General features: G+C 40.8%; 3 protein-coding genes across 6 annotated transcripts; 2 read left to right on the top strand and 1 right to left on the bottom strand.

Annotated features, from left to right (window-relative positions):
* Positions 1 to 3,811: 3,811 nt before the first annotated feature.
* On the bottom strand, positions 3,812 to 8,636 carry GABARAPL2 (GABA type A receptor associated protein like 2). Its single transcript, XM_079316126.1, has 4 exons — positions 8,373 to 8,636; positions 8,007 to 8,062; positions 5,949 to 6,121; positions 3,812 to 4,389 (listed from the first exon to the last, which is right to left on the bottom strand). The coding sequence occupies exons 1-4, from the start codon at positions 8,404 to 8,406 to the stop codon at positions 4,299 to 4,301; spliced, it is 354 nt and encodes a 117-aa protein (XP_079172252.1). The 5' UTR covers positions 8,407 to 8,636; the 3' UTR covers positions 3,812 to 4,298.
* A 19-nt stretch (positions 8,637 to 8,655) lies between these two features.
* TMEM231 (transmembrane protein 231) lies at positions 8,656 to 25,853 on the top strand. 4 transcript variants are annotated; one of them, XR_013775610.1, is made up of 9 exons: positions 8,656 to 9,080; positions 9,157 to 9,326; positions 10,347 to 10,475; positions 11,842 to 11,985; positions 12,297 to 12,378; positions 12,506 to 12,616; positions 13,489 to 13,768; positions 17,976 to 18,085; positions 24,249 to 25,853. XR_013775610.1 is itself a non-coding variant. In XM_079316124.1 (7 exons), exons 1-7 carry the CDS (start codon positions 8,939 to 8,941, stop codon positions 13,671 to 13,673), a joined length of 963 nt encoding a protein of 320 aa, XP_079172250.1. In that variant the 5' UTR covers positions 8,656 to 8,938; the 3' UTR covers positions 13,674 to 13,846. The 4 variants fall into 4 exon arrangements, 1 of the variants encoding a protein (XP_079172250.1); XR_013775612.1 differs by lacking the exons at positions 17,976 to 18,085; positions 24,249 to 25,853 and adding an exon at positions 15,907 to 16,815; XR_013775611.1 differs by lacking the exon at positions 13,489 to 13,768 and having other exon boundaries at positions 8,704 to 9,080; positions 12,506 to 13,249.
* LOC306806957 (carbohydrate sulfotransferase 5-like) lies at positions 24,277 to 25,853 on the top strand (the record flags this gene model as incomplete). Its single annotated transcript, XM_079316123.1, has 1 exon — positions 24,277 to 25,853. One exon carries the CDS (start codon positions 24,277 to 24,279, stop codon positions 25,456 to 25,458), a length of 1,182 nt encoding a protein of 393 aa, XP_079172249.1. The 3' UTR covers positions 25,459 to 25,853.
* Positions 25,854 to 26,142: the final 289 nt, after the last annotated feature.

Here is a 26,142-nt window from a genome sequence, read left to right as displayed (position 1 = left end):
CTTTTGTATTTTTCTATTGTAAACCACAATTCATAAAATATTTGGACAAAGCAATGGCAGGATGAAAGAAGTGGATAATTTACAACTTGAAAATTCTTTAGTGATTTGAATTTTTTTTTGTTTTTTGTTCTTTGGTATCCTATAGTTTTGGATCTGAAAAATGGACACAGCAGCACTCCAAACAGCCTTTGCTGTCAACCTACTGAGCTACGTACGGGACCAAACAGCATACATAACATTACAATCTGAGAATTGATAGCACCAAATCCTGTTTACTTTACACTTAGGTTGACTTGTCAAGTAAGAATAGTTCTCTTGTTGAAGAAACAACAACTTGAATTGTGTGCATATATGCCCGTTTGCTCAAATCCAGCACTAACATGAAGAAAGACCAGTTGTACTGGTTGAAGGGAAGTAAGTTTGTGTTTGTAGAGGGCAAGGGATTATGGAGATTAGGGACTTGCAGTAGTCATCAGAGGAAAAAAAATTACCAGATGCCATTGCACATGGGCTACAAGGTAAACTGCTGAAGTTAAAGGGTAGCTGTTCCTGTAATTGAGGAAGTAACATTCCAAGGGCAGAGTTCTATAGTGTATCTAAAGAGCTATCAGTAGATTTCCAGGTTCCTGAAATTTACCTTTGTTCTTCACTGAAATCTTGCAGAAACTATTAACGTACCATACCTAGTTTCCCATAGTTAATCAACAATGCCTGCAGCGAACCTGCTGACCAGACTGGAATGTTCCCATTTCCTATCCAGCTGTGATATTAAAACGGATTACGCAAGACTAGTTCTATAGTCTTGCATCAGTTTTCAGATAAGCAGTTAATATGGTTTAAATTCTTTTAACTATTTTCTAAAGTTTGAGCCTGGCTGTTTGGATTGTTTCTTGTAAGCTTTTTTTGTGCATTTCTAAAATACTTGTGAACACTAGACTCCTAGGCTTTTCTGTTACTTGTCAGGTTTAAAAGTAGTTTTTGAGGTGCTGAACACTGGTGCTAACCTCACTTTTTGGATGGAATTGAGGACATATTTAAGCCTAGAGCAAGTCAGTAAATATGCGAAGAGAGGGAAGGAGCTGAAACAGAACAGCATTTAAAAGGCTGAGGGGCTAAGCCTGTGGGATCTCATCCTCAACTGATGGCATTTCTGTGATGGAAAATCAGTATCTAAAGGCTGCATCTTGTTTCATTCCAAAATGTCAGGAAATGCTGCTGGCAATACCATACAACTGCTCTAAAAATCAGATGGGAAGAATGCAGAGATAGGAAAGAACAGTCTCTGCTTTTGTAAAAGGTAGCAAACTAAACTTGGATCATTGTCAGCAGGCCTTTGGAATTGCTCCTGGAAAGTAATAGTTGACATGGTCCAAGCCTGTATCAGTCCTTTGCGCCGACACCCCGAGAAACAAAGAGGCAAGGCATGGTGAGGACAGTACAATGCAGAGATTGCCACAGGACAGCGGAGTTAGCAGGGACGGAAGTAGGAATGAAGTGCCCACAGTGCATGTTTAATGAGGACAAGCAAACAATTGGCAGTGGGAGCAGCAGAGCATAAGAGGGCATCAAGATTCCCACCGTATGTGTAAAATGTGCACATCTATATTACCCAGATAGGTCCTTGCCTATCCCAAACTTCTTTGGGGACCCATGGCTCCTAATTGCCAGGTCAACGAAACTGTAATCATTGAGTGGGGTGTCTTTAGCAGTGTCACAGACCTCATTCTGTTTTCAATCATAGTAAGAAGGCAGGACAGACTGCCTGCTTATCTTTTAAGGAAGTCAAGACTAGGGCATAGAAACAAGTGGTTTTGTCCAAGGGTAGGAGTAATCAATCTGAGGCTGCAGTTCCATGAGACCAGATGCTAGCATCCCCGTCTTTGGAAATGCAAGGTTTTGATCTTCACAGTGTGCTTCCACTGCTCATGTTAACACAAGCTGGAAGGCTTACTGATCTCAGTACATTCTGAATAAATCAAAGACTATTTACTGTATTTATAGAAAAACAAACCATGAGCCCAAAACAAGATGTAGCCTTTCACTAGGAGTTAAAAGGCCTCTGCAATAAATCCATTAAGCACTAGAGGAAAGGAAGAGCTAGGGTTGTGCTGCTAAGGGCAGGAGAATTCTGTTGGCAAGGAGGAAAAGAAAGGTATTTGAGTTCTCTCTCAGACTATCTGATAATGTCATAAGAGGGCTGTAGCAATGATAGGTACACTATATATACAATTAACATATACATATATATATATGTAGAAGCAAGATAATTTTTGAGGAAAGATCATCTAATTGGTCTAAATTTGGCCTGAATACTAAATGTTTACTGAATACTAAATTTGTCCAGTACTGGTTTAGTTATATTGGAGATGACATTTCAATTTAGCTTGAAGATACGTGACATAGAGATGTTGCTGTAGGAACAGTGAGATATTTCTTCATTTCTTGTTCAGTGCATAAATTGAAGGGTTAACAGAAAATGAAGATGATATGGGATCAAAGGCTTTATCTAATTTTAGAGGAATGAACTATCCAAAGGGATGCATTTCACCGATGCATATCAAAAGGAAACTTCTTGATGTTTTATTGCCATTTTAAGTGTACCTGCGGATGAAAAGTGAAGTTACTGCTGTAGAATATTTATCCTTATGTTCTCCGGAACTACTTGCATGTCTGGGCTCCTAAATCTAAACTAGTAAATACAGAGATGTTAAAGAGAGCAGTTATGTGGGGGTTTTAGGGGCTTATGAAGGATAATCCATAAGTTACCTCAATCTTAACATCTTTCTTTGCTTTTAGATACATCTGTTAGCATGTAATTAACTTTTTCTAGCATTTTAAAGTGTTTCTTACTCCTCTGTGAGCAGCTAAGAAAAAATATTACTTGATAACTGTAGAAAAACTGTAACATTTCAGCATAAAAGAAGCAGACTATTTTCCAGTAATAAAAGGTAACTTAAAAAATTACAGCCTTCTTCATTCTGAATCAAAAATTCAGTTAAGAGTAAACATTAATGTGTGAAAAGGGAGCCAGAAGTAATTCAGGATGGAAGCGCTGACAGAATGCTTCCTAAAGCAGTGGTTTACAATGCAGTGCTATTCTGAATAATGAAAGGCTTACTGAGATCAATGGCACATTTTCAGATGCAGTAAGCACATGCATCACAGTTACTGTGACAAGCCTCAGTAATAGGGTAGTGTAAACATTTCACAGGCTCCTACATTTATATTTTGGAGTCCTTTTGCCAATACTTGTGATTGACTGCAGAGCTAAACAATTCTAGGCATAATGTATCTTCATGGGGATTTGAGTTAATTTGATTTAAGCTTGGAATGTGGTAAATTTCCACTGTAACTAGAATAATTTTAAAAATTAGATTCTTAGGCACCATGTAGTGTGAAAATGAATTAAAACTTTTAATAGGAATCTAAACTGTATTTAGTGTTTTCTTTAGGCCGTGGAAGATCAAAGTGATGCTACTTCTTCAACCTAGCATTATCGTGTAATATCAGATTGTGATATCCAGCACTGCGCAATTAGGTCAATTAGCTGGTTTTTCCACCCTCTCCCACACAATCCAAGGGATTGCCTCTTTGTCTGTAAAAAAGAAGTAGCTGTGAGATACTGTAGCTCTGAAGTTATTGGATTTGAAACCTAAAAAGAACTCTTTCTTCGGGTCTCATCAGCCACACGTTAAAGTCTGAGAAGTTGTACAATGTCTAGTAAGTAACAGAAGCAGCTGTGTAGCATCTAGTAAATGTGATGAGTAACTTTCTGGTGAAAATGGAGGTAAAGAAATGACAGCACTGCCTGTTTGTGACAGGAATTTTTATTGTACTTGTTAATTGAGAAAGAGGAACCTACTAGCTCAATTCAACACAATCAGCATCTTGCTCCTGGCTTTGGATAAGCTAGCAAATCCAGTGTTCCCAATACTAACTTACTGTTTTTATTTTTCTTAAACTGACATCTCAAAACAGAATAAAAGTGTGTTCTTCTCTTCCAGTTTTAGTTGCCCAACTACTTTGCTTTATTATTTAATCAATGTAATAAAATGTATCCCTCCCAAAGAACTGAGGCTCTGGGAATTCATAGCCATGAGAAAAAAATGCACAAAACCAACAAAACTTTCTTTTTATAATTTAACAGTCTAATAAAACAAGACCTAGCAATATATCAAGAAATAAATCCAGTTACAAATGCATGTATATAGAAGGAACTTCTGAGGATGTCAGAACAGAAAGTGATCAGCTATTTACAAGATACACAGCAGGATGGTACAGTAGCCAAGCCCCACCATTCAGAAACCAAATGTGTTCTCTCCACTGTAGGCAACATACAAGAATCCATCCTCATCCTTTTCCTTCTCATAAAGTTGTCCCATAGTTAAGCTTGAAAGGGAAAAAAAGAGAAATGGTTTGCTTGGCTCATGCAAGTTGCCAATGTTAACAGTTAGAACCTCATAAAAACAAGGAGTAATAAAGGCTAAAACTTAGAAGTTTGTGTATAGGTTAAAATACAAAAAATGAGGATAAATTAAAAGCAGTTGACTCCTAAGTTAGAGAAATGATCCTGCATTCTCTCCAGAGCAAATTTTTATATTTCTTGACAAATGCCTTTGTCAGAATGCCTTCCTTACTTTGTTAGAAATTAGTCTCTCTTTTGAAAACAAAAAGGAACCCTAGCAATTATTTTGCTGGTCAACTGCTCCAGCCATCTATCTGTGGATGGCTGGAGCAGTAGACATCAGTCAGGTGCACAGATGAAGCCACCTCAGCTCACTTTTCACCAACTTCCCAAAACTGAGAAAAGGCTAATGAACTGAAAGATGGAGACTGGATATGAGTGACAGGGAAAACAACAACGTCATTCTGCCCGAGAGAGGAGGTGGGAAGATCTGTATGCAGTACTTGAAATGGAAGAGAATTGGTGAGTAATAGATAGATCACCAACCATGACACCCTTCTCTCCTCATACAAAAGTTTATTACATAAACTCAAGCCTGTGAGATAAGCAGAGCCATGAACAGATTGTAGTTTTGTTTATTGGTTAAGAAGTTACCATTTTTACATTAATATTAAATGAGCACAGCCCTCTTCTTTCTAGCTGAGATGTGACATCTCATTATGAACATATGAGAAGAGATAATGGATCTCTCTCTCCTGCTCTTAGCAATTCTATAGCACTGTTATAAAGACGATATATAGGCAGTCTCATACTGTTAGAAAAAAACACGGGGAAAAGGGTGGTTTTCATGGGTCCCTATTATGTATCAGCTTACCTGGAGGGACTCTTTCTGTTACAATTAAGTATTAAGAATAAAATCACATCTAAGGCATGTAACCACATACTATTTCCTTAAATGTTACAAAAGTATATTGGGTAGAAAATTGTAGTAGCTGCTTCTGCTATGCTCTATGCAGCAGAAAACAATGCAACTTATTCCTGTATGAAAGTATTGTGAAAAAGCTTTCTATTGCAATTTTTTTTAATTGAAGGTAATAATTTTAAAAAAGGAACCAGCAACCAGTCTGTAATGCTATAATTTCTTTATAAACCGATAGATTATTGGGTTTTTTTTCAGAATAATTTATGGCATTTGCTATTGAGTATTTAATGCACAACTTTTTTTGTTACACTGAGAATCGTTTTTTTGACATTGATGATGTACGTGGTTTTGCACTCAACCAAGTGCAAAATTGTAACTGCACAGCTCACCCTTTTGCCATGGAAGTAAATCGTATATTTTTCAGTTGCCTTTCCTTACAGCCTAGCTCAAGAAACAAGACATTTATCAACCTCATGAGAAAAAAAACACTTTTAGTGAGATTAAGATGTGACAAACATCTCCTAAAATCACCAAATGAGCCTTGAAGAGTGGTGTTACTGACCCTGTAATATGCACAGGCTTGCTGATATGATTCTGAACACCAAGTGAATAGCTTCTCACCTCGATTGTGGGACAGTCTTGTCTACAAAGAGAAATATTGCCTTCTCAGATGGCAGTTGAATCCTCTTCCTGATGATCCACATGAACTGGGCCACGGTGATGTCAGACGGAACTAAGTACTTCCTCTTGTCAATATCAACAATCTGAGATCCTGAGACCTTCTCCACTATGACCTGTAAAGTGCAGGTGTTAACGTCAGACTGTTCAGGATTGGTATGAACAGACAGCTTTGTTAGATCGCTTGCTCATACAGACTTACAATGGTGAGCAGAGGGGATGGACAAAAACATTTCCTGACCACAGCCAAATAAGAAATAGAACTGGCTCAGCACTGTAAAACCTTACAGCTGCACTGAAACCTACATTCATATACACAATGGCTTGTGCCTATGTTTGGCACAGCCATAGGGTAAAATAGGTGCATTAAAAAAGGCAACTGTGACAGGAAAGTACACACATCACTTAACCTTTTGTACACTGATGATATGAAATTATTGCAATGCAGACCCAAAGTTAAAAATGAACCAGCAATGTATCATGGACACAAGGAAGGCTGTGTCCCAGACTGCATCAGGCAAAGGACTGGGAAGTGATCCTTCCCCTGTACTGGTACTGGTGAGGCTACCTTTGTATTCTGCTGAACTGACACAAAGAGTACTTCATCGTTGCTTCGGAAATCAGAAATTGACTACAGAAAGGAAAGATAGCAAGATGGCCACAAACCAAACCAAACAAAAATAAACAAACCAAACAAAAAGCACCTGGTATGGGGAGCGGGGAAAGGATAATTAAGTATTTCTTGTGAAAAAGACCCGATTCTGGAAGGAAAAATATGGCATTTCAGGAAACGGGGTTTACCAGAGGTTCCAGGGTCTCCATTCCTTAGCTCTGCATTCCACTTGAAATACTAAGTTTGAAAAACACTTCTGACTATTAAATTGATACCAACTGTTCGGTATCAATGGTACGCAGCTCAATTTGAATCATTGCAGAAAACACATACCAGTCCAGACAAAGGATTGCTGCAATTTTTAAATTTAATTCCTGTATCTGTCTATACCTTGCTGTCCATTCCTGATACAGAAGCATGTCATTCTGACTCACAATATGGGTTTCAGTGTTTCTTTTTCCCCTAAAGTTATCAAGGATATTTTTGAAATGCATAAAGGGATATGCTGTGGAATATGTATGGATGTATGTTCATTAAGGATGCTGCAGTCTATGTGCAAGGGGATAGTTAGTCAAGACAGAACAGCAAGGATCATATCAGCTTGCCAGACTGTAGCTGGAGAAAATCTTGTGACTAGGTGCAACTGAGCAGTAGAAAAAGTCAATGGGAATGAACAGTCTTCTCTGGGCTGTGCTGAAGGAGAAGTTACATACCAAAAGGTGAAGGGCAGGAGTGGCATTAACTGCCATGTGGTCAGATAGGATGTGGGAAATTTTACACTCAAGCAAGTTGAGAATGTGGACATGTTGCTAGCTGTTAAATAACAATGTGAACTGTGGTCTCTTCAGAGACTGAAACAGGGTAAAAGGGATTGTGGAGGGAAGAAGAGAAGTCATTCACTCTTTAGCAGATTGGTAGGTATTAATGCAGAAAGGAGTAGTCATCACTTGCATTGGTTCTTCAAACAACAGAGTTTGCATGGGGAGATTCACCATGGTGACTGGTTATAGGCGTGGAATACAGGAGGGATATCATCTAACTAATTTAGTCAAAGTTTCAAGAGTCTTCATAATCTTTTTAAGGATCAGGCATAATCTTCAAGACGATGAAGGTGTTTGCTGTGATATTACTGCCATTAGAAGAAAGCAGGACCATGATATATCATAAAAATCCCTGAAAGTGTTTAGAAAGCTTATTTGTCAATGGGCATTGGGGCAGAGGAGGAAATGTTGGAGTAGTTAAATGGGTTTGGGGTTTCTTTAAAACATTTAAGGACACAAAAAGGAAAATTAATTTACTCAGTAGAAACTCATCAGAGTGGGAAGGATGGAAACAATTTATCCACCTTTGCTTCTAAGTACTGTGTTGAAGCTGGCTTGGCTACTCACCGGGACACGATCGGGGTATTTGGCTCGGATTTTTGCGGACTCGACACATCTGTGCTCTGTGAACAAAACTCGTAATTAGTCATTGCAGAGTAATAATATTGCCGGTGTCGTAGGCCGAGAGGGCAGCGCCGGCAGGGCCGTAAGGCTGCGGGGATCGCGATCATCTTGCCGCCTCCCAGTGAGTCTCCAGCTTTTCGGGGAAACGGTCCCCGGGCATCGCAGCACTCTTCGGTGAGGACCGCCAGCGGCTGTCCGCCCACAGACAAGGCGACCGCCTGGGGAAGCCGACCGCGACAGATGGCGACACGGGAGACTGAGGGCAGCGGGGCCGCTGCCAGGCAGCGCCTGGCCCAGACCCACCCTTACCCAGCGCGTGGTCCTCCTTGAACATCCACTTCATGGTGCCGGCGGGCGGGGAGCGAAGCCAGAGGCGGCGAGGCCCGTGTGCGGGGGGCGGGGGCTCGTGCCGGGCCTGTCGCTCTCACGGTCCCTGTCACAACAACAGCCGCGGCTCGGCAGGCGGGACTTCCGGCTCGCCTGTTCCCCGGCAACCGCTTGAGCAGCCGCGCTTCCGGCCAGAGATCGCGGGCGGGGCTGTGGCATCCGGGCACGAAATCACCAGCCCGGTGCGAAGCTGATCGCAGCGCTCCTGGACCACTCGAAGCCGCTCCGCAGACCTCGCCATCCCGGCAGGTGTCCCTATCCGCCTGTCCCTATCCGTGTGTCCCCACCCCGCTGCCGGGCGCGATCTCGCCGGCGGGCCCGGGAGGCAGCGGTGCGCGTTTATTGGCTGATGCGCCCGTCCCCGCGGCGCTGATTGGCGCGGCGCCTCGTCAGTCCGACCCTCCGCCAGTGCCGCGCTGAAGGCGCGGGCGGGGGCTGCCGGTGAGAGTGCGGGGAGCGCTGGTGCTGAGGCGCCGGACGTGCTCGCCATGGTTGGCGTGGATCTGTTCTCGCATCCCACGCTATACACGCGCTACCGTGCTGGGCTCTGCTCCGCCGCTGCACTGGCGCTGTTGCTCATCACGGCGCTCACCTATGTGCCGCCGCTGCTGGTGGCCTACCGGAGCCACGGTGAGCGCCACTGGACCCCACGCGCTCTGGCGGGGCCTGGCGCAGTCCTGAAACTTAGTGCTGTTTCTGCCCTCAGGTTTCTGGCTGAAGCAGAGCACGTACCTGGAGCAGCCCACTGTTCGTTTCCGGTACGAGGTTCTATTCATCGCCACCATGGGGTCCGGCCCGGACAACTTCTTGGCGTGGAGCACATTCCCAGCGTTCAACAGGCTGCAGGAGGACCGGCTTCGAGTCCCGCTCCTGTCGGTAGGCCTGTCCGGCGCGGCCCGGCGGCAGGGGCGGCCGCGAGGCTTTAGAGTGGGCCCAGCGGACCGGCAGCCGGCTCAGGGCACGAGTGCTGATGGCGTTTGTGAGCGGGTGGCCCGTCAGGCACTGCTGCTTTCAGGTAGCAGCAGCTTTATGTAAAACCTTTTGCCTCACATCGGGATTTGCTGGATTTTTAATGAGTCCCGTTTCACTCCCTCTCAGTGTTACTGAATCATAGCATAAATTAGATTGGAAAAAGTCCAGTCGTTAACCAAACCGTACTAATGTTGCCACCAAACCATCTTCATAAGCACCGCTGGAGGTTTGCATAACACCTCGGTTTACTTTCATCGAATTAGTTGTGCCCCTCTCCCCTGGCCACATGGCTTATCATGATGTGATGTTTGCAGGGTAGCCCCTAGATTTGGAAACAGATAAGTGCCTTCAGAAGCACGTTTTCTACCTTGCAGTCACTTTTCTTTCTGAGATTTCACAGTGGCAGGTATTTTTCTGTCTGCCTCTGTTACGAGCCCTGCGGTATTTGCAAGTGGCTGAAGTACTGGACACTCTGGCACACGAGCATAGCAAGCCTTGACTCACAGCCAAGAATCAGCATACGGAGGCCATTTAAGAGGCATGCTGTAGCGGTAGGAGGCACAAACCTGACCATCAGTCATGTATTTGCACTATGTCTTACACAATATCCAGCACTAAGGCATGCTTTGTAGCATGTAGGGGAGAGGATTGGAATGGTGTAGGGCACAAAAGACCTTGAAGTAAACCTGCCCTCCCTGGAGGGGTGTATGAAACACTGTATAACAGACAACAATGTAGGTTTCTTGTTTGTATCTAGACCTCTGTCTATAAATAGTCAAGTAGCTTTTTATTGCATTCCTAACTATGCAGCTAATTTGCTTCCTTGGTATGTGCATGCTGCAGTTATGGAGGTACCCTGGGGCTTTACTTTTTTTTGTTTTTCTTTCTAACGAAAATTTCTATCTTTAAAAAAAATTTTTTTAGACTAGAGAAGAAGACAAAAATCAAGATGGCAAAATGGATCAGTTGCATTTTAAATTGGAACTTCCACTACGACCAACAGAGCATGTAGTTGGAATTCAGCTGATTCTACTCTTTTCCTACCAACTTTATGTGAGCATTGCTAGTTTTGTTTGTTGTGATATATAGACCCATTGTAATATTCAAGTAGTGGTTATACAAAACATGAAAAACAAAGTTTCCACATTTGAAATTCCTATCTAAAATATGTTTTTTACTGAAAATATTTCATTTTCTCCTCCTGTGCTGTGTCATTTCTAGTCTAGCTCTCTTGTGCATTTTGATACTTTCACTTTGTTAAGTTTTGGTTTTGTTTGGGTTTTTTTTTTTTTTTTAATTTTTATTTTTAAGCTCTATATTTTCTTGGACTGTAGTGTACCATACAGGAAAGAAATGCAAAACAGTGAGTATTGGTGTGGGTAGCACCTGGAAATAACTGAGTCTTGCAATAGGCAGAAGGATATGCATTCCTACACGCTGCTGTGTCTTGATGTAACCAGCTCATTTTCTGAGATGGGGAGTCAGGCTGTTGCAGCAGCCTAAAATGCCTTGGATTTTGCTTAATATCTCTTGAAGCATTGGTAATCATCTGCCAGGATCTTCTGTAGCTTGTAACTCGGACATGGAAGAAAGCGTTACAGGAAGACATTGTACCTCAAGTGGCAGTACAATTAATACCTAAAGCCAAGAGTAAGACACCAGCGCACAGAGAATCCAGAATCTGAAGGGAGCAATAATATAGAGCTGCGCTGGGTGCAGCTGCACAGACAATAAGTTGTTTCCTAGGGGCATTAGGCTGTTTCTTTAGAGTCTTGCTGATTGCAGATGGGCAAGCTTAGCAAGCATAGCAATGTGGTGTAGAAAACATTCTTAAGCCTGAGGTCCAGAATACAGGCCCAACAGTTCTAAATTTGGACTGAAGTATTTGGTCAGGTATTAGTACCACAGAGAGTTATGATATTCACAATACATTTTATTCCACTGTAAATGTGGAAATTTTCCTTTTGACTGAGTGGTTGATAAGAGCTAAGGACCTACCTTCTTTATTTGGTTCTTGTTGCAGAGTACAAGTCCTTGATTTTGACTGTTAAGTTTTTAAAGTGTATCTCCAGTGAATGTGTTTAGTCACCTTGCTGCTTTTTACATGTTATGGCTAGTCAAATCTTTCTGTCATTAACCACAGACATTGGATTTCACTGAATTTCCTGTGGAACTTTGTTGAGGTAATAAAGTCAGTTAACTATTAACTAAGATAGTTCACTTTAAAAAAAAAAAAATTTTTATTTGGTGTTCCCTTGTTTAGACTAAGGTGATGACCTGAAACTTGGGATTTGTAGAAAAATCAAATAGTAGAAAACCAAGTTGTAGAAAAATCTTCTTGATAGCAAGAAGTGGAAAACTGTGTTATGTGTCCCTCCTCCTCCCCCTAAATTTTCCTTTTCTGTGTTCACTATTTCAGAGAATGTCAACATTTGTGATGCAGAGCATGGCTTTTCTTCAGTTTTTTTCTCCTGTGCCAGGGTCTCAACTCTATGTGAATGGAGACTTGAAATTAAACCAGAGGCAATTACTTAACCATTGTGGATTGGATACCAGATACAATGTGAGGAAATGTTTTTCCCTCCCCCTTCAATTCACACCCCTGACTTCATAATCCTCCTAGTGTCGTAGGTGACACCCTAATTATTTGTACTACTGCACAGAAAGAACTGTAAGACTTTGGAACTGATGTTTTCTTGTTAGACTACAAGAGGGAAAAGGTTATTCTGCCAAGATGTTCACTCTGATATTTATGTATTTATTTATGTGTGATGTTTATTCCTTGAAGGGCATGGTTATTTTGTGTAAGAAACTAAGTAGAATTACTGTCTTGAAGACTGGACAAATAATTAAAGTGTCTCCTTGTTATAACAGGTGTCTGTGGTCAATAGCACAAGTCCTTTTGCAAGTGACTATGATCTAGCAAACATCATTGCAGCATATTGGGATAGAAATGGTAAGCCTGAATGTGTAGCTACAGAACAGTAGTGATTAGCATATTGGCAGCTGTTTTGTGAAGTGTATTACTTCTGTCTTAATACCTAAAAGCCCCTTAACCTTGATGTTTCCTTTCTCAATTTTAGTGACAACAGTCTTTTCAGATCCCAGCCCTGTTTGGATGACTGGAAGAGCAACAGATACACCATTTATCATTAATGCCACCATTCATTATCCAGTGGAAGTTATCTTATATCCTTCAAAAACTGCAAAAACTGTTATATAATAGGGTTATATTATTTGAGCCTTCACCACATTAGATGTGTTGCTACGCTTTTTTTTGTTTTGCTTGTTTGTTAGCTAAGCAAATGCTATAGTTCTGGAGTTAATGAAATACCTATTTGTCCATTCCTTCAGATGGTTGTGCTTGCATAATCACTTTTTGCTTTTCTTTATTGGGAACCTGTGTTGCTTTTCAGCTTTTCTGAAAAGGCCTTTAAAACAGTTTGTTATCTATTCTCAGGGAATATTTGTTGTACGTCTTGCTTTGCTTCTGCAGTACCTGCTGTCCCAATGTGTCACAGATGCCACTTGCAAAGCATGATACTGTAGTCTGTGACCTAAAGCAAATAATTACAAATCTGTAAGCAAGATCATCTCACCAAATAATAACTCCTGCAGTGGGAGCTTGCTACATCTGTTCATGTGCAGACAGACCGGAATTTTTTTGGTTGTTTTGAAAAAATAATTCTTCATTATGTTCTTCACTCTTTTTCTTAGACAAGAACAGGTCTTTGTTTAGAAGAATCTGTATGGAGCACAATTCCTACAAGATTTGTTTACCTGCCTGGATATTAACAATAAGTACTTCCTGGTGACTCAGGCACAAAGTAGGTACTTTACCCAGAATTGGTTTAAATATCTTCTAGGAAAAACAGTCTCTTCTGGTTTTGTTACCTACCATGGTAGAAGGTTTTTAGGTGTTTCTGTGGTTCAGAGGCTTAGCATTTGTGACTCAAACTGATGTCTTAACAAGGCTTGTGCCTTTCTGCCTATGAGTTTGTTTAAATATTGCAGTGGTAGCATCAGAAGCTTTTCTATTAACACTCCTTGACTTCCTTTAAATATCAGCCAGGATTTTGGGAAATTATTAAATTTGCCTGGATCCAGTATGTCAGCATCCTCCTTATCTTTCTTTGGATATTCGGTAGGATTAAGACCTTTTTGTTTCAGAATCAGGTGTTGACTACAATTCCAGTATCACCAGTTCTGCCTGTATCTCCAGTACTGTCCTACAAACAGCACCAGTCCTGAAGAAATGCCTGAGAACACTTTATAGAAATGCCATTCAAAAATAGTTACCTGATATTATTCTCTATGCACTTCTTACTTCAGAAGATCAGAATTTTGTAAGTATGTTCCAAGTATGCTCTGTTTGTGCTTTCTTTTAAAAATACATGTTCATTCATCTTATTTCTTTAGGAACATTACTTTGGAGCTGGAAAATTTTATTTTTTGACAGTTAAAGAAGAGCCTAGTTATTTTTTTGCAACGGAACATACCTGAAGAACTGTCGCTTTATGCACTAGGAGTTGCGTATAATAACAACAAAGACTTATCCAGCTAGATGGCTAAAGAAGTGATTTACTGAATGACTGAACCACATTTATAGTGTGGTTCACAAACTACAAACAGGACAGCTGTCTATTGGACAATAGAAGAAAACAAAACTTTCTCACAGACTGTGAGAACTGTTTTTCAGTGAACTCCAGGTGTTAATCTTGTTATTAATTCCTTTCTGTTTTTCCCAAATGTTATCATCTTAGGAAAGGCTCAGGCTGGAGCTGAGAAAACTGTCTCAGCCTGGGAAAAGTTTCCCTAGCATGAGAAAGAGAAAAAGAGCTCCGAGCCTTGCAATTTTCAGCCTGGGGTTTCAATGGTGTCCACAATAAACCATCTTGAAAACTGAAAATAATATGCTAAAAGTAACAGCAATAACTGGTTTTACTTCTTGTAAATCAATCAAGACTGTAGTCTTAGAGTTGTCAAGAGTTATTTGTACATGCATTTGTGTGCACTATGAAGCGCAAAATTGAGTCAAGGTCAGAGATGTGCTTCTTTATCTGTGGCTATAAATACTCGACAATTTAATTATTAAATTGAATGATTAATAAATTCAAGGTTGATGTGAGAAACCAAGTTTTCGGTGATAGTGTTTGCAAAATTTGCACAACCATTTACTATTGGCATTATTACTGTAGCTGCAGACCATTAATTGTGAATAGTAAAACAGAGAATCCTTGTATCCATTGAAAGAGAACTAGCAAAAAATTGTAGCAGGGAAGCCTTATTTTCAAAGTAAGTGAGTAATTACCTTCAGAACTTACATAGTTTAGAACAGATAAAAATTATAATCACTTGGTAAAGAAAGACTGAAAGACTGTGTAACTCATTCTTGATGGTGGTGGTCGTAGGGAAGAAAACTTTGTCTTCTTTTTGTGGGCTTACTTTTTATGCCAGACAAGCTTTCAAGAGAAAACAACAAAGTTTCCATTATGTTTTCAATTTTGCATTAAAGAATTAATTCTAGCAAAGCAGTGTTATGGCAGGACAGAATTTTAAAGAATTCTAGATGCTAGAATTCTGCAGAATATTCCAAGTGCCTTTGGTTCTCTTGAATTCTTAAGACACAGTGCAGCTATGAAATATGACAGAGCAGCTTAGCAGGATGCCACCTTTTGGCCATCATCCTCTAGAATTCAATGTCCTGGCAGTTGGGAGAACTACCTTTTCCAGAAGTCTCCAATTTACTCTTGGATCTTTAAAGTCTCTATGCAGCAGTGTAGGATTACTGGTAACTGGCTTTGTATCAGCATCTCCAGAGTCAAAGCAACTGTCTACAGCTTTTTAGGGCTTCTAGCCACTGCACAGCATGAATGAAGGGGCTGTGAGCTTGTTTCTCCCATATCTCAAGCTGATGTACATGTGGTGTGCTCTCCCTTGTAGCAGTAATGGTGCTTGCATGACTGCATGAGTTAATTCAGGGAGTTCATTATGGTGAAGATTGTAGGAGAATAGTTTGTAAGGGTAGTGCAGAAGGCAGTCTTTCCTAATGAAGTACAGCTGTACTGATTACTGAGGAGTGGAAACAGCCTTGCCTGCCCAATGAGGATGGGTGTTATAAAAGAGTGAGCCAGCTAGTCAAGAGTTACAGTTGTAGCTGGAATCTGCTGGCTGTGCTGTGAAGAAGTAAGGGACATACAGTCGTTCAAGCGACAGACAGGGTAAGATGTATGAGGGACAGAGAGGGTCAGGTGGCTGGGTAAAGAACAGGTTTGGCTTTAGCCATTCGTGCAGAAGAAAGAAACTTGCAGAGAGGAGAGTAGTCAGTGCTGTGTGGAGCTCCCTGTGAGAAAAGGAGTCAGAGTTACCTGAGAGAAGGCATGAAAAGGTTTTAATAAAAGACTGGTGATAGTGCCAGTCATGTCCTTCTCAACATAATTACTACAGAAGATGCTCTTTATCCAATATATAATCACTTTTTCAGACAAGTCAGTTCCTTGACTGAGGAGACCCTTGAGCCTATCAAAGCAACCTCTAGGGGAATGCCCTGAAAAAGTCTGGCACAGGCTTCAAGAATGCCTCACTATCTGAAATGAGACCAAAAGGCTTCCCCTGCAGCGCTGTGTTAATCTATCCCTGTTCCCTATAGGTCACTGCCCTTTGACTTGACCCTGTACTTTAACCAAGACACTGCAGTGATTTTTTTCTTTTGTCCCTGGATTCCTTCAGCATGGCTTGGCAATAAACCTTGCTGGAGCTCTATACAGGAGACCCTTTCTGTCTCTCTTTGCTGACTTATCTGTGGTATGTGTAACTGTGAATTCAGTGACTGTCTGTATCTATCCAAGCGGCTTTCTCAGAAGACACTAGGCAAGGTAGCAGCATTCACCATCCAGTTCCACACCGCTACACTTGGCTGAACTTGGTGTATGTCTGCAGAAGCATTAAGGTGGACATGAGCAAAGGGTAGAAATCTCTGGAGAAACTACAGGGCCGCAGTTTAGGGGTTTGAATGTTTTACTCCCACAAAAATGGAATGTGTAAGAGTCTCCCTCCAAGCTGAATAGAAGTCTCTTTAAGGTAGGAACAGAAAGATGGAAGAGACTAATGCTCAAAAGCCACAGTACTAGGAGACTCTATTAGTCCCTTAATTCATCTCTCACTTTTCTCTTTTTGTAGCCTTTCACATTAAGTTAGAACAAATGATGCTGCTCAGAGCAACAGTACAGTGAATACATGTGAAATAAGAAATGGAGATTAGATCTAATTCTGGAAATACAGAGAAAAATCTATTTAATGTTCCCTTTTCCTTTAGATGGAGAAAACTGGAAAAAATCCTCTACAGTAATGTAAGCAAAGGACTATATACATTAAAAGGAAGCAATCAAAAGTTTTTTACTTGCAGGTGGCATGTGATTGTTTAGCATGACCTGAAGCCATCCCTTTATTTCTTTTCAAAGAGGACTGGGACTAATAACTGAATGCAGGGTAAAAGGAGCTGTAAAGGCAGATGTTACCACAACAGGGAAAAAAAAAACTGTGATGTGATACCTCTGCTGTGGTCCTGGATCACTTTTTATACTGACCATAGTTCTGACTCCTTTCTCAAGCTTGAAGAGACATTCTAGTTTTGTAAATAACCAAGTAATAGAAAAAAATGCAAGATTTTATAGCTTAAGCAACAAACACGGGAAAATATATAGCTGAGGATCCACTGCAACCAGCATTAGAAGAGATTTAGGAAGGAGGAGCCTTTCTAAGAAAGCTATCTGCAAGAACTTTTCCTTTAGCTTGCTAAGCAGCACAAAAACCACTGCCATGCACCATAGTGCTACTTACACAGATCTTTGTGTATACATATGACAGAGCAATCTAAATGCTCTTCAATGAGGAAGGACATAGTGGCTTGCCAGGATTAATCAAGGTTCCGCAAGAAGGAAAAAGCAGCTTTGAATTGGAAGTCCTATGCATAAACTGATGTAGGAACGTGGCCATATAAGAGTCATGTTTCAGGAGTCTTCTAAGAGATGGAACTAGGAGAAAAGAAACCACCTCGTTACTTGTAAACTCACCATTATCCTCTCGTTCTACTCGCTCGAGACGAGCGGGACGCGGCCGCGCCGAGTTCTGTTGGCCTCGGAGTGCTGGGCCAGGATGGAGGGAGGAGGCGGAGGGGGCTGCTGCGACAGCAAGGGCCGAAGCCGTGGGACGCCGGCTGCTGCGGCGGCCAGGCCGTGCTGCTCCGAGCCGGGTCCGGCGGGCCAGCCGGGACCCTGCTTGCCGGGATGCACGTGCCTGGCTGGGGCGGGCGAGCGGCCGCGCCCTCGCCCGGGGATGCTCCGGGGGCGGGGCGGATCGTCTGCTTCTCGCGCTCCTCCCGCTGCCCCGGCGCCTCGGCCACGTCTGAAAGCGGCTCATTGTCTCCGTCGGCCGCTCGGGGCCGCGGCGGTGGCGGGAGGCGGCGACAAGGTACGGGCAGGCTGATGCGGGTGGGGGTGCGGTTATTACACAGGACTGGAAGTCCCGGTCAGACTTTTTTTTTCCCTGTCTCAGACAACGGTGCTCTAAGGGAGATGTTTTGAACGGGTCACACACGCCCCTGCTTGTGGCGGCAGAGTAGCGGCAATACCAGTTGCGGCGGAACCGATGTCCCACTGACGGAGGTAAAGCTGTTGAAAATGAGGCTGGGTTTTTTGGGGGGTTTTTTTTCAGCTTTGGTGTTTTGTGCGTTGGGGTGGTTGGTTGTTTGTTTGGTTGGGGTTTTTTTTGCCTATTTTTTTTTTCTTCCTTTTCCTTAGGGAACATGGCTGGTTCAGGTTAAGGTGGTTTCGTTTGTTGGAGTTAGATGGTGAAATAAGGTCTTTAGAGAACCATCATTTCAGGAAATCCCCTCCCATTTTTCTGTTATGTCCTGCCTAGGACACAGGGCGAAGGTTGAAGGTTTCTAAGTTCAAGGTGACATGCTGATCGGAAGCATTTGTCGGTATTTCTTAGTTGCAACAGTTGCTTCAACTGAGGCACACAGGGCTTACCCCAGCCCAGTCGTCCTCGGACTACTTGAATTTGAGGACGCTGTTTGTACCGGTGCAGACAGAGTCTCAAGTAAGTGAATAGTATTCAGTCACTGCTGATGTCTCTTTGTCACCCCAGTTTTGCCATAGTAAAAAATTCCTAACAAAAACTGTAACTAAGCAGACCTCATTTCTTGAACACCAGTAATTCTAGAAGCTGAAAACACTTTGTGATCTTCAGCTTCAGTGCATCGAGAAACAGGTGTTGTAGGGCTATGCTTTGGCACTGCTATTTGCTTAGGCTGGACAGCTTTATCTAATTCTAAAAAATATTTTAAAATCTCCCAAAGAAAACAGTACTTTTTTTAGAAAAAGCACTTAAATGATCATGTAATTAAATGTATGGTATATTTCATTGCATTACAAAGTGTGTGTGATTTCCTGCAAACAATCCTTCACATCTCTTTTACCACTAGATTGTAAAAAGAAGTATATCTCCAAAAGCTAAATTAGCAGTATCACCTGAAATGCTAACATAATGTTCTAATTCAGAATTACTACAGTACATTTACTGTATTTTATTATTTTAATTGCAGTTTCACTATTCTATTTTAAAATATTAGACAGGCTTATGAGTTTCAACTATTTAGTATTGGAAAGACTTTTAGCTTTTAGGACTACCAGTGGTTCTCTAAACTAACTTTTTGTTTCCCCATTCAAATATCAATCTGCATATTGTTGTTGATACAGTAAGCTTTTGCCTTATGGAGATGTGTGATTTCTAGCTGCAGAAGAATACCGGAAAGTTTTGTCAGTAGGGTGATTTACTGCAAGAATTGCTAGTAATATTGTTGCATATTATTCTTTGACCAGCTTTGTTCCAGCATTTCACTTTTTTGCATAGCAAACTGTGTTTCTAATGTTAGCTTGTAGAAGCCATTTTGGTGGTGATTGCATTGGTGCAATGTCTTATAGCTGAAGTATGCAGTGAGTAAATTTGATGAGGAAAAGTAGACCTTCAGGTGATCTTTGCTCTATTTATCATGCCATGAACAAATGTTTTCCTATTAATTCTATAAAATGCATGATGACATTTACCATTATCATTCTTTTTGCAGTCAGTAAATGCGGTACTGCTGCATTTGGTGAATTTTAACTACATAGGTGATACATTCATCTTGTATGATTGCTCTGAAAGGTCAGCATACAGGACGACCGTTTTTGGGTAACAAAAGGTTGTGCACATAATCCAGCATTAGGTGTTAATTTTTCAGTGGAAAAGATCGATCTCGGAAATCAACAGAATCACAGAATATTCTGAGTTGGACGGGACCTACAACTGAGTACATTATTTGATGTAATTTCTGTGTGATCTGTAAATTCTTTGACTTTGAAATGTTGCACAGGCTGTTTAAAATTAAAGTATGCTGGAAATTTTCTCAGACAGAAAATGACCAAGGAAGACTTTGAAAGAGACAGCTAAGATTCAGTCTGTCAGAAGTCATTGTAGTGGAGCAGGTATTTGTAATTCTTAACTCAAATGTTTTTGCTTTAATCCAGCCTGTTTTTTCAGTCTTCTCACAACAGACCGAGACTTGATTGTTCTAAGGGAGTCTTGCATCCCAGCTTTTTGTCCAAAGCTCACAGAGCGCAGGTTTCTCAACAGCTCTAATATGAGGCACTCTTTCTGTCTTTCTACAGTGTAACATCTCACAACTTTTTTTAGTATCCCAGAAAAAAAAAAAAAAAATTAGCAGTTTAATAGAAGTGTGGTTTTTTTTAGCTACAAAGTTAATTTTTGCTACTTTATTAAGTCTCTTCAGGTTGAATTCTGTGCTGAAAGGAAGTTACTAAGAAACTGTGCTCCTTTCACAGCTGACCTGAAAAGATCTGATTACTCAATTCCAGCATTATATGTCTAATGTGACAAATGAATAAAAGTCCCTGGAAGCAAGAGCTAAATGATCATCCAGTGGACAATTTCTTTCTTTCTTTTCTGCCTTTCTGAGTCTGCTTTCCTTAGAAATGAGATCTTTTTGGGATCAATACTACCGCTGACTGTACTTTTACCCTGCTTGCTTAAACTGGATACTTTTCTGTAATGTATTTAGTTTCTTGGCAAGCAATGGCATATACTAGTGGCTCTGCAGCTCAGCAGTCTCTCAAAGACAGTTTAAGTCAGGAAGAAAATGATTGCTCTGTTGACCAGTTTGTATAATGAATTTCCTTTGGATGATATGTAGGAATAGTTATTGTAGAACTGTCCCAGGGTTCATGGAGTCTAAGATCTTGTTTCTGATCCTTTTCAGTTCACATTTTGAACATTTGCATGCCCTGTGAAGAGATGATTGTGCCTCAAGAATTTGAGAGACTTCTGATTATTCTCTTTACCAGAGCTCTCCTTGAAGAGATGGTATCATCAAAGAAGTACTACTACTATCACAGAAAAGGAATAACAGTGTACCTGTTTGTAAAATAATTTATACAGAGGAGTATTCATTATTTACAAAAGCACATATTGTGATGTCACCGAGTGTTGCTGTACTTGGTACATCTCAGCTGAGAGAAGTGACAAGTGTCAGAGTGCTGTCTGCTGCACAACTTGACACCTGTTACACCTGTTTTTCTGCTTGTTGTAGCTCCCTTGCCTCTTGTTGTAGCTCCCTTGCCACTTGATGTCAGTCTGATTGTATGAGTCAACGAGGAGGTGTTTTCTAGAGCTTTGTCACTGAGATGGCAGCTGAAGTGGCAGTAATGCTAGAACATCTGGCCCCTCTGCTGCTTCTCCTTTTCCCCTCCCCATATTTGTGGTTGGCAGGCATGCTGTAGTCAGGCAGGCGCAGCTATGAGGAAGCAATTCTGTGGAGCAAAGCAGGAAAAAAGGAGGTTTTGCTTTCCTGAGGGGAGCTTGGGGGTGGGCAAGTGGTCCCACTGAGCTGTTGGTGGAGGAAGGGGGCAACACAAAGCGAGTCACTGACTAGTGTTTCAGTGTGCAGCTTCAGTGTGCAGTTTTGGCATGTTGCCTTTCTGTGCTGAAAGAGCAAGCATGCCTAACAGCACCATCTGTTGAGTCCTGCAGTGGAATAGCTAGAGGATCAGAAGTAGCCTGTATTGCAAGGTCCTGTTCCTCACATTTGGGTTAAACATTTAGGTTAGAAAAGACTTTTAAGATCAGGAACTCCAACTGTTAAATCAACAATGCCAAGTCCACAACTAAGGCAATGAAATAATATAATCTATTCAGTAGATTTATAAATATGTGTATATGTGCATGCATATATAGATCTTCAACAAGTCTATGCGGAGGTTGTTCTATGGGCTGTTCGACAGCTGCTTTCTGCCTCAGCTAAAGTTTATCAAAAATCACGAAGGAGCTCATTGGGTTAAAAAAGATGCAATTGCAAATGGTAAATGGTTGTTTTTACATGAAAATAGAATTACACCTGCCCAACACAGTAAGTGCAGAAATAGAAGGCACTGTTTACAGAGAAAGCGGTGTACTTGGCCTTATGCACTGAAAACCACATAAGAGAATACTTTTCTAGATGATATATTCTGTAATTATGCTTTTTCTTGGTGGTGTCTACATGTGTGTATATTCCTTAGAAGCACTCCGACTTTTCCAAAAGGATAGAAAATTAATCTTAAATATAGAACATGGGTATCTACTTAGTGTTTTACTTTGATGTCACACTTTTTCTTGCAGTTCCTATCATATTGAAGTATAGGGAAATACTTCAGCTGTAGTCATTCGATGTTATTTGTTGCACTTGAATCTGATTAGTTCAGACACATGTGGACTAGTATTCATGTAATCTGTTTTTTCATTGGCACAGTGCTTTCTGCAGCAGTACTTGGGTGGGAACTGGAGCGAAGAGAGGTCTGAGAGACAGTCAAGGCAGAAGTGAATTTAAGAAAAACAGCTTTTGGCTTTTATTCCTCAGTCCTCCACCTGCTAATAAGATGCAAAGAGCAGCTAGTGTTGTGGTTCTGCAGCATAATTAGAATGAAGCAGCAGTTCTATCTAGCTAGAGTAGAAACACATTAATTCTTTAAAAAGCGTCTCTAAAAGAGTCTTTAAAAGAGTCTCTAAAAGCTACATAACGGGTGAAACTGCAAGGATCTGCAGAATGCAGTGTTAATGTAGATAATGACTCACGTTTTGCACAGCCCAGAGAAACTTACAGATGCTTCCGGAGATGTGATATGCAAAAATTCAGTATTTGAACAAGGCAAATTTATCTATGAAGAATGGCCAGGCTGAATTAAACTAAGGATTTCTCTATGCTCTTTTGCCTGAGATAGCAAGCAGTGGACTGCTAAGGAAGTTAAATAATACAGTAAGCCTTATTTCTCCTAGTTTGTCACCACAATACAGGCATATACCACAGGCTATCCTCAGTTTAGGGAATTGCTAAGCCATGGGCTGTAGCCTCATTTTTGCGTTTAACAGTCCTTAGAAGGCTTTTCTTCCATTACTTACTTTAAATCAATGTAATTATTTGAACTCTTGAATTGTTGAACTCTTGTACACTTTTGCTGCCTCAGAATTTTGAAGCAGAGTTTCACATTTTAATATGCAGTATACATAAAGGTTTTTTAATGAGTGATCATTTAATTCAATTAAATATATTATATCAAATGAGTGTGTATCTATGTTTACTAGTCTGCATGATTTTCTTTCAAGAGTTCAGAGTGTGTTGAAAAAATGTATCTTTCACTGTAACAAGAAAAAATTGTAATTGCAAATTGCAAATGCAGCTAGATAGCAAATATATATATGTAGAAGTTTTGAGATGATCTGCATACATGAGGAGTCTTACTTTCCTAAAACCTTGCCTGCTAACCCTTACTGACTGCTTACAAGTGGAATCTGCATGAGTGAGAGCACAAAAGGGTAGGTTCCAAAAACTTCTAGTAAAAAGCTGTGAGGAGTGCATGTGTCTTGAACTTTGACTGCAAAGTAAAGCAGAAATCCACCTGGCATTGACATGCCTAAGATTTTCTAGGGAGTTATATGCCCACTAATCTAACTCCCAAACTTGTAATTCCTTGAATGCAAACTCAGGGTATTCAGTCTCGGGGTGTATGCACTCCAGACCAAAGATATGTGTCAGCAGCTTTTTAATTTTATCATCTGCAACTAGGTGTGGCTTCAGGTTGTGAGTTTTCATCTATCTTCTGCAGTTTGGAAAATAGGGGAATGTAGACAAGCACCTTTTGGTATAGCACCCTATGACCACTGTAGGGTACTGCACTCACATTAAATAAGATTATTTTTATTTCAGCACCCACAGTTACCGATGTTCACATCCACTCCTTTCAGGGGATAGAAATCCTTGTAATCTTAAATTCAAACAGAAATACAGTTGAGCAATTCAGGATTTTTGTTTTTCTTCTTTGTTTTTGGGCAACATTTACCATTATTCAAGTTGGGGGCCTTGTGTATTTTGTAGTTTTGGGGGTTTGGGGTGGGTTTTTTGTTTTTGTTTTTTGTTTTGTGTTTTTTATTTTTTTTTTTTAATCCAAAGGTTGAGCTGCATTAACCCAATGTTTTCTTCAACATCAAGCATTTCCTTATTTGCTTACTTCTGCAGTGATCTTACTGTCACACATTACTTCCTTTGAGTTTCCAACAGCTGTCACCTGCTGTGATCATCCCCCAGTGCAACTGATTAAGGAAGCAGTTAATGCCGTATACATACATGCACATTTGAAGAAAGATTTTACTAATGCAAGAGTTTCTATTGTCTAAGTTGTATTGTTATTGTGCCACAGAACAATGGTTCACCAGTATTTCCCTTCTCTTTTTCAGCTTTTCTTGTTGCCCTTCCTCGGTGAGAATGGCAAGGATTCGGATTCCTAGCACAGTAGTTATCATTTTTGTTACAGTTCAGACTGGATTCTTACTCTTCATGTATGCCCGGTACAGTAGCTTCATGCCTCAGTCTGAGGAGAAACCATCACAAGTCCACATACTTATTCTCTCCTCCTGGCGGTCGGGATCTTCTTTTGTCGGTCAGCTTTTCAGCCAGCACCCCAGCGTTTTCTACCTGATGGAACCTGCCTGGCATGTGTGGGTTACAATGTACCAGAACAGTGCCAAAGTCTTACACATGGCAGTGCGGGACTTAGTCAGGTCGGTCTTTCTGTGTGACATGTCTGTGTTTGATGCTTACATGCCTTGGAAAAGAAACTTATCCGATCTTTTCCAGTGGGCGGCAAGTCGGGCTCTGTGTTCAGCTCCTGCTTGTGACTCTTTTCAACGTACTGACATAACCAGTGAGTTGGCATGCAAAACCCTTTGTGGACGGTATCCATTCAGCAAGGTGGAGGAAGCCTGTAAAACTTACAGCCATGTTGTCATCAAGGAAGTTCGGTTCTTTGACTTGAAAGTCCTATACCCCCTTCTCACTGATCCCTCCCTGAATCTCAAAATAATTCACCTGGTCCGTGACCCCAGAGCAGTCGTTAAGTCACGGGAACAATCGGTCAAAGCGTTGGCCCGTGACAACGGAATTGTCTTGAGTACCAATGGCACTAAAGTGGAAGATAGCAAATACAAAGTAATCCAAGAGGTATGTAGAAGTCATGTTCAGATTTACGAAACAGCTTCTCTAAAACCACCTAATTTCCTGAAAGATCGCTATTTAATGGTCCGTTTTGAAGATCTGGTAAGAGATCCATTATCAGAAATTTCAGAAATGTATAAATTTGCAGACCTTAGTTTGACTCCCAGGCTCAAAAGCTGGATCTATAATATCACACATGGACAGGGACCAGGAAAAAAAAAAGAAGCCTTCAAAATAACATCTCGAGATGCAGTCAGTGTTTCACAGGCCTGGAGAAATGTTCTTTCCTTTCAGAAAGTTAAGAAAATACAGGAAGTTTGCAAAGGTGCTATAAACATTCTTGGTTATCAGCTGGTGGATTCAGAAAAAGAACAAAGAGATCTGACATTGGATTTGGTGTTGCCAAGACAACAAAATCAATTCAGTTGGTCATCATTTAATCCAAAGCACTGAAATGTTTTTGAGAGATCTGGAGAGGTGGAGCAGGGTAGTTGTTTGGATATTTCTGTACTGTGCAGCAATATAGTAGTTGGAATACCTGTGGCTGATGGCTTTATCTTTTTGTCTACTCCTTTTCTGTTAATGCAAGGTGTTTTCCTTGAGTTTTTTACATTAAAATAAAGACAACATGATACCTGTCTGCCTATTACCCTGCTGCTCACAGCATTGTTTTAGGAATATAATTTAGCACTTTCTATTAAGAGATGGATTCTCAAAGATGTCTTTGTTTATTGATAATAGTTCACTTATTTTTTTCATGCTTTAATTATTTAAGAATCATAGTTCTTTATTTGTATATATGGAACAAAGTAGATATTAAATTTCGTCATGTGACTTTCTTCTTTAAAGCTGTTGTGCAATTGTATATTTTTTTTATTTTCTTTTGATGTTTTAGATTTTAGCATATAAATTTTCCAAAAGGTGGGGCAACTGCAGAAGCTGTGTTATAAAAGGCTTAAACGGGGACTTCATTTATTGATAGATTTCATAGTGGTTTCCTTGGAATGGCAATGTTTTCAATCAGATACTTCAATGTGATGTTTGCTGGCAGTGCAAAAACCAAAGCATATGAAGAAACTTTCAGAGGAATCACAGTGAAAATAGCGTTTTAATTCTCTCCCTATTGTGCTGTAATAC

Source organism: Erithacus rubecula (assembly GCF_903797595.1).
Source record: "Erithacus rubecula genome assembly, chromosome: 12".
NCBI classification, from domain to species: domain Eukaryota; kingdom Metazoa; phylum Chordata; class Aves; order Passeriformes; family Muscicapidae; genus Erithacus; species Erithacus rubecula.
This window is presented reverse-complemented; position numbering and strand designations above follow the sequence as displayed.